General features: G+C 57.7%; 1 protein-coding gene across 1 annotated transcript; it reads right to left on the reverse strand.

The window, feature by feature from the left end:
- Window positions 1-1202: 1202 nt before the first annotated feature.
- HMOX1 (heme oxygenase 1) lies at window positions 1203-7473 on the reverse strand. The gene is made up of 5 exons (XM_046013756.1): window positions 7332-7473; window positions 5976-6096; window positions 3472-3963; window positions 2752-2851; window positions 1203-1728 (listed from the first exon to the last, which is right to left on the reverse strand). Exons 1-5 carry the CDS (start codon window positions 7451-7453, stop codon window positions 1598-1600), a joined length of 966 nt encoding a protein of 321 aa, XP_045869712.1. The 5' UTR covers window positions 7454-7473; the 3' UTR covers window positions 1203-1597.
- Between the last annotated feature and the right edge of the window lie 327 nt (window positions 7474-7800).

Genomic DNA, 7800 nt, shown 5'->3' on the forward strand with positions numbered 1-7800 from the left:
TCCCCCAGTGATTCTGATGCCACCACGCACACACTGGCATTTAGACACCCCCGGGGCCCTCCACCGGCTGTGGGAGGTAGATGTATTACTTCTGTCTTGCCAGTGAACAAAAAGAGACAAGTCACTTGTCCAAAGTTCCAGACCTGGTGACAAAGCCAGGACTGGGCACAACGCTCTCCTGACTCCCAGTCCTCGGATATTAGTGGTGCTGAGGAGAGGCTTGGTCTTCTGCTTTCCCACCTACACCTTCAGGGAGGGGTTTTCACTTGCCCCAATTGGGAAGCTGCACTATTAATATTTCAGTGGCTTTCATGACTTGGGGGGAGGGGGAACGTGGGGTTTTGGAGGTGTACAGACCTGGTTTAAATCCATCCTGCCCCCCAGAGTGGTAGCACCCCTCACAGGCTTGCTGCGAGGATTAAACGAGGGGACACAGGTGAAGTGACTCATACAGCACAAAAATCACTTCGCAAAAATCACAAACCCCCGATCAGCCTCATTTCCTGATAGGACCTAATCTAATGGTACTATGGTAATGGTACCATGTTGGCATTTTACCTGCCAGTCATTTGCTTCTCAAGACAGGCAGGTGAGGTAGGTCTCACTGTATTCATGCTACAGGTGACAGAACGGAGCCCCCGCAAGGTTAATAACTAACCTCAAAGGCAGAGCTACAAAGCAGAGTGGCAGGAATTGGAACCAGGGATCTCACAGGAGCCCCAAAGATTCACGGGAGCAACTGCGTCAATTTTATCCCAGCATCGGCTCATTTCAGCCCAGCAGGGCAATACCATTCTCAGTAAAGCCGAGTTTGCATCACACAAGGCCCAACATGAAGATTCACACACCAGCTTCCTAATGCTCACCCCTCACATTCTCAGAACAGAGACCAACCTCCGAAACTGGTCCCTTTCTACTCCTACCCAGGAATATTCAAGAGACAAGCGGGGTAAAGTTCAGCTCCCCAAGGGTAACAGAGCCCAAGAAAAACACTTCAGGTTACTATCAGGCACTGGAGTTTATTATTTCACACAAAAGTTAGAGGCCAAGGCCACAGTGATGTTAAACACCTCCCTCCCCCCCACCCCACCCCCAAACCCACCCCGACTCTGCTATAAAAACGGAACATAACAAAACACCACAGCTCAGGTGCAGCCAAGAACAAAGAGTGGCTCCAACAAAAACAAGACAGACACAAGACACAACATCTTTGCACATTTATATAAAACTCGCCACGGCCCGCAGAGAAAGAGGTCATGGCATGTCAAGGAGACCGTGAACCCAGGACCCTTGGCGGTTCGAGACAGCTGCCACTTCTGGCCATGTCTTCGGGGCTCTGCTGCAGGAACTGGGGGTGCTGAGGGCCCAGGCAGGATGCCTCATCCCTCTTTGGAAGTTCATGTCTGTGAGCTGGATGTGCTTTGGATTGGGGAAGATGCCACAGACTCCCTTGCCAAGGAGAGGGATGCAGGGACAGGGCAGAGGGCACTGACAAGCCCTCATGCCTAAGGTAAGGAAGCCAGCCAAGAGACAGTTCCTCTACAGAATGTCCTCCATTGGACAGAGTTCACAGTGTACAGGGCCAGCGCCCTTGCATTCACATGACATAAAGCCCCATAGCCACCGTCGCCACCAGAAAGCTGAGCGTAAGGACCCATCGGAGGAGCGGTGCCTGGGAGAGAACGTTGAGCTGGAGCTTCCCTCTGGGAGGCCCCGTGGGAGTCGAGTCTGCAAGAGAGAAGCGGGCAATGTCACCAACAGGTGGACAGAGGTGGGAAATATGAGGGGGTCCCAGAAAAACACAGCAAAAAGGGCCTCAGCGGTCCCTAGGACTGTTCCTGCTCAATGCCAGGATTCTGCTAATGCAGACAGGGAGCCCTCTGGCCACTGCTTGGATCCCTCCAAAGACAGGGAGCTGACTACTTCTCTAAGCTGTCCACATTCCCATCTTCAGCCAGCCCACACTGTGAGAACACACCCTTCAGGGGCACTCGACGGGACCGCACTTTGAGAACTGCTGCATGAGGGTAAAGACCCCCCCACCACCACCAGGCAGCCCATCCCATCCCATCGGGACCTGGCCTCATTCCCACTTTCCCAGGCACGGTTCCACCAACAGAGGGTTCCATGTGCTCCCGGCTTAGGTGGGGAAGCCACGGGCCAGGTTGGGGAGGGTGGCTCCAGGAGCAAAGGAAAAAGACCCAGGGGATCCTTGTCTTCCCGGTGTCCCATGGCACGGTAACAGCTAGGACGGCTCCCAGACACCCTGCCCCACATCAGGGGGTCTCTCTGCTCAGGAACCAGGAAAGGGCCGACGAAAACATCTAAATTAAGAGGCTTTGCCCATGGGGCGCCTGGGTGGCTCAGTCGGTGGAGCATCCGACTCTTGATCTCAGCTCGGTTCACGACCTCAGGGTCATGAGTTCAAGCGCCACGTTGGGCTTCACACACATAAAAAAAAGGCTCTGCCCAGGACTCCTGACGGTCCTTTGTGTGCATGTCTGTACTCCTCGCCAGTGAGCTAGAACCTGTCGACTGCCCTTGATTTTAGAGATGGGGAAGACTGAGGTGTGGAGAGGCTGCACGGCCGGCCTGAGCCAAACCGGAAGGACGGCCCCAGGCCCCTGTGCCCGTGCCCTGCTTCTCATTTAAAACACTCAGAAGCCAGAACAGCCAAGAGGTACCCGGACAGACCACCGGGCCCCGGGCTCCCTCCCACACAGCCCATCCCGGTGGGTCGGGGGGCCTCACCTTGTGCCCCGCTGCCCGCCCGCCGGCGCAGCCCCGGAGCCTGCGAGGGGCTCTGGTCCTCGGCGTCCCGGCTCAGCAGCTCCTGCAGCTCCTCAAACAGCTAAGAGACAGAAGACACACAAGCCCGTCCCGGTGAGAGATGGCGGTAGGCCGCAGCCGAAGGTGGTATTTTAAGCTGTCCTCGGAAATCTTGACGACTTCACGAAATCGTGAAGAAAAATACTGAGCAGTCCCATTCCTGTCACCCAGCTTTTGAGGGAAAATGTCACAGGTGCATCCGCATCGCCTGCCCGCTCCTCCCATGTGCCCGCAAGTAACCAGTATCCTGCCGTGAGGGCATCCTGGTCATGCCTTTCCCCCGTGTCCTGGCCACACCTGCGCCACCTGGGACCCGCCCCTCCCCGCAGTGCCAACCTGGCCACATAACCACGCACCCACGATATCAATATTGTCAGAGAGCGCGGTCACCGAGGACGACAATGGTACCCCATCACATCCCCAGAGAACACACACTAACACAACAGGGCTGGCCCTGTGCCAGCTCCTGCCATGATCAGTATGAACTCGCTTGACCCTCCCAAAGGTCCTAGGAGGCGGGTACTTTCTATCCCCATTTTATAGATGGGGCGACTGAGGTAATAAAGACCACCCAGCTAGTCAGTGGCAGACCGAGAGGCCCGGCTTCACCACGACCCCCGCCCCGGGCTGCCAGACCCTCACCTGGATGTTGAGGAGGAACGCCGTCTTGGCCTCCTCGAGGACTCTCTGCCTGACCTCGGGGGTCATCTCCAGAGAGTTCATGCGGGAGCGGTAGAGTTGCTTGAACTTGGTGGCGCTGGCGATGTTGGGGAAAGTGAAGAAGTCCACGCCCTCGCCGGAGCTGGGCAGGTCCAGGGCCTTCTGAGCGATCTTCTTGAGGACCTGGCCCCCTGACAGGTCGCCGAGGTAGCGGGTGTAGGCGTGGGCCACCAGCAGCTCTGGCTCCTTGCGCCCCACCTCCTGGAGTCGCCGCACGTAGCGCCGGGTGGCCTGCGTGTAGGGGATGGCCTCCTGCCAGTGGGTTCCGTACCAAAAGGCCATGTCCCGCTCCAGGGCGGCCTTGCGGTGCAGCTCTTCTGGGAAGTAAAGTGGGGCGAAGACAGGGTTGTCCTTGTTGCGCTCGATCTCCTCCTCCAGGGCCACGTAGACATGGTATAGAGAGGCCATCACCAGCTGAAATGGTCACACGAGCAGGTTGGGCTGCTGGCCTCGCGTAAAAACCCCATCCAGCCCCTCTGCAGCTGTCTTGGCAAAACCCTCGTGACAAACCCCCCACCCCGGGGCGGGGCCCCCACCTTCTGCTTGCCCCCGGTCCCACCCCCCTGCACCGCAGACAGAGGGCAGGTCAGGCGAAAATTCAACCACACACTTGAAACACCTGAAACCCTGGTATTCCACGGATGAACACGCAGCCTAACTCAGCCCTTATAAAACCCCACACAGGACTTGCCATCCCCACTTTACAGAAAAGGAAGCTAAGCTTGGAGAGGGTAGGAGACGGTGAGCCCTCATGGCTAGCAAGAAATGAAACTGGAGTCGGGCCCAGGCGTTGCTAGGAGCCAACGTGGCCCTGGAGCCAGGGAGGACCTGAATGAATGCGTTCACGGGAGCCTCCCAGCACCTCTGGACTTGGACCTCGGGGTGACTATCTGTGGGGCCGATTCTCCTTCCCAGAGACCCACTCTGAACTCCACCACCTCCAGAGGCTGGCCTGGGGTGGACCAGCCCAGCACAACTTGACTTGGGGACCCTCCCATCACACGATCTGGAGTTTGAAAGAGGACAAAGTTTAGGTGCTCTCTCTGCTTGAGGTTTCCAAGTTCTTTCTGAGCCACAGACCGTCTCAGTGCGGGCAGAAAGCCAGGAGGCGTGGTACAAACCACCCGGGTCATCAAGTGAGCTGGCCTGGTTTGAACCTGGGCTCAGCCAGGCCCAGGCTGCGACCCCTGGGGTAAGCCACTCGCCCTCTCTGGGTGATGGAAGGTCTGAGCGACTGTCCAGATAAGCCTCGGTCCCCTCCCCTGCCGAAGAGGACAACGATGTCCTACAGGGGGCTGCTGGGAGAGTCAAGCAGGGTGACCCAGGTCAAGTACGAGGCACAGGCTGGCACTTGGCCCTCAGTTCCCAGGCTGTGGTGATAAACACAGCCTCCTTCAGCATCATCTGGGTGAGCACTGGGTTCTCTCCCAGATCTCCATGCTCACTTCGAACTCAGGGGCTTAGAGGTAAGATCCAAAGTCCCAGTGGCTGAGGGCAAGGTACCCCGGGAGCCACCTTCCCAGCTCCTGCCGCCCCCCAGCTCCAGTCCAGCTACTGGGTACATGTCATCTTTTTGAGAGAGGGAGGAGGAGAGGGAGCGGAGACCAGATGCAGCAGTCGCAGGAGGCAGCCAAGGGCCTGACCCCCTAGAACAGCACAGCACCTGCCACCAAAGCGCCTCTCCGGTTGGAAGTGGGGGGAGCGTGCAGACCACAAAAGGAAGGGGTACCTCAGCTCCCCCATTCAACCCGAACAAGCCTGTCCTCACACTGATGTCTGAGCACCCGACCCCTGCCCACCCGCTTTTTGCATGAATTCCTGAGCCGCGCGGGGAAACAGCAAAAATCCGTGCCTAGCAGAGAGCGGGTGCTTAAGAAGACCCCGCTGTCGGAAGCTGCCCACAGGCTGCCCGGTGAGGAGGTGGCCGTGCTCGGGCTCGAACCCATGCCGCCCCCTGCCTTCAGAGACACATCAGAATCAGGTCAGGAGCACAAGCTCTGAAGGAACACCAGCCGCGGTTTGATTTCAGCCTTTCCCATTTACCTACTGGCTGTGTGACCTCGCGCTAGCTGCTTCACCTCTCTGGGCCTGCCCTTCCTTGCCTTCCTTCCCCCAGACCTGGGGCACAGATTAGAAACGGAGTGTGTCAAACGCCCAGCACAGCACAGGCGCTCAGTGGACAGCTCTAGTGCCCGAGCAAAACACCCCCAACGGCACGTAGCAGGCTGTGAATTTGCTGTGCAACCTTGAGCGGGCCACCTGCCCTCTTTAAGCCTCCATGTCATCTGCAAAACGATTCCCTTGGACGTGCCCCTCTGGTCCCTCAGCGCCCCTGGTCCCAATCCCTGCTCAAACCACTGGCCTGAGCGCCTGGGACACACCCCCATTACGTCCTCCAGCAGGGCCTGTCCCACCAGGCCACATACCTTAAAACCTTTTCGGGTCACCAGGCCCTTCTGGAAGTTCTTCATGAACTCGGCATTCTCCGCCTGGACGTGCACTTCCTTGGTGGCTTCCTTCAGGGCCTCTGACAAATCCTGGGGCATGCTGCAGAGGGGAGGCGGGGAGGGTGAACAAGGGTGGCTCTGAGCAGGGTTCCTCCGAATGCTGGAGCTCCTGGGGACACCACCTGTGTATCCGCAGGTCTTCGAGCACTATCAGGCTTCTCTGAAGAAGTCAGTCCAGCCTGCCATCTAATACAGGGGCAACGTTTTCGACTGCCTTAGGATGCAGCCCCAACAACGTGCTCCAAGTCACACAACCAACTGGGAAATCCTGACACCAGTGACTATGGGGGGAGGGGGGTGGTGTTTGCAAGGCCCAGTGAGAAGCAGCCCCAGCAGTATGAACATTCATATTTTAGGTCATAATTGCTTCGACTGGCTCTAGACCCAAGATTTAATTCATTTATTCTGTTGACATTTCAGACACAAATCTCTTATAATGTTACGCTCATCATGAAAGTGCTTGGGTTAAAAAAAAAATCTGCAAAACTCTATTTTACTCAAAGAAAAAGTCCCTTTCTGGGAGTATTTCTGCTCTATGTCTGTATCCACCTCCCACAGAACAGTTATTTCTCCTTTCTCTCCCTCACCCTTTCCAGAAACATCACCCTGTTCTGTACATGCTTGTCAGACTCCTGGGAGAAGGGAAGGAGCCACACTCGGAGGTGAACAGATTGTGGTTCAGATCCTAGCTTGGACACCTGCTAACCAGAGGCCTTCCTGCCTCCCTGAACCGTGCAGTCCTCATCTGTAAAATGGGGACGGGACAGCCAGTGTGGTGTCTCCTTCAGGTGCTGGACCCCTAGTAAGAGGAGGACGTGGCCACCAGGGGGCTCTGGTAAGAGAACCAGCCACTGTCACCCAGGCACCGCAGCCCCACGGATTCTAGATTAAGCAGAAAGCACCTCCAAGGACATTAAAAAGTCTAAATAAATAAATAACATAACATAACATAAAGTAACATAACAAAACCACAGGGACACTCCCATCTGGTCACCCAACCTGTGGCAGCCAGACGTGTAAATAGCCTTTTTTCCTCTAACGACCCCACAGGTTGAGACCGAAACCCGGCTCCTAGTCCAAAGCCCAAGGGGACTCGGCGAACAGGCTCCCGGCACTGTCTCCGGGAGGGGCTGGAGCCGAGAGCTAGGCGGCACCGCAAGGGCTGCCCACCCGGGAGAGGCTGGTCCCCCGCGCCCCGCGCCCCGCGCCCCGCGCCCCGCGCCCCGCGCCCCGCGCCCCGCGCCCCGCGCCCCGCGCCCCGCGCCCCGCGCTTGCCTGTCGGGCTGCGGGCGCTCCATCCGGCCGGCGCTCGGTGTCTCTGGGGCTGGCTCCAACGTCCCCGGACGCGCAGGAGGACGTGCGAGAGTGACTGTGCCGAGCGGGGCCGCGCCGTCCATTTATCCCAGCGGCGGGTCACGTGGCGGCGGCCAGCAGCTGATCCCCACATTGGGCCAGACATTGCAACACCCGCGCCGCGCCCGCCCGGGGCCAGCGGGGGTGGAGGGGGGAGCGGTCATATGACCCAAGGAAAACAAAGCAATTTAAAACAGGACGCTTTAAAATAAATAAATAAATAAAAACCTCTTCTGGAAATCCGAGCACTCCTGTGATTACGTCCCTTCCAGAGGCCCCCATGCCAGGATGGGACCTGCGCACCCTGGGATTCTGAAAGGTCCAGAAAGTTGGGAGGCTAGTGGGCGACGGCCTGGACTTAGCAGCCCCAGACCCTGCCTGCTCTCCTCCC

Source organism: Meles meles, chromosome 7 (assembly GCF_922984935.1).
Source record: "Meles meles chromosome 7, mMelMel3.1 paternal haplotype, whole genome shotgun sequence".
Lineage (NCBI taxonomy): Eukaryota > Metazoa > Chordata > Mammalia > Carnivora > Mustelidae > Meles > Meles meles.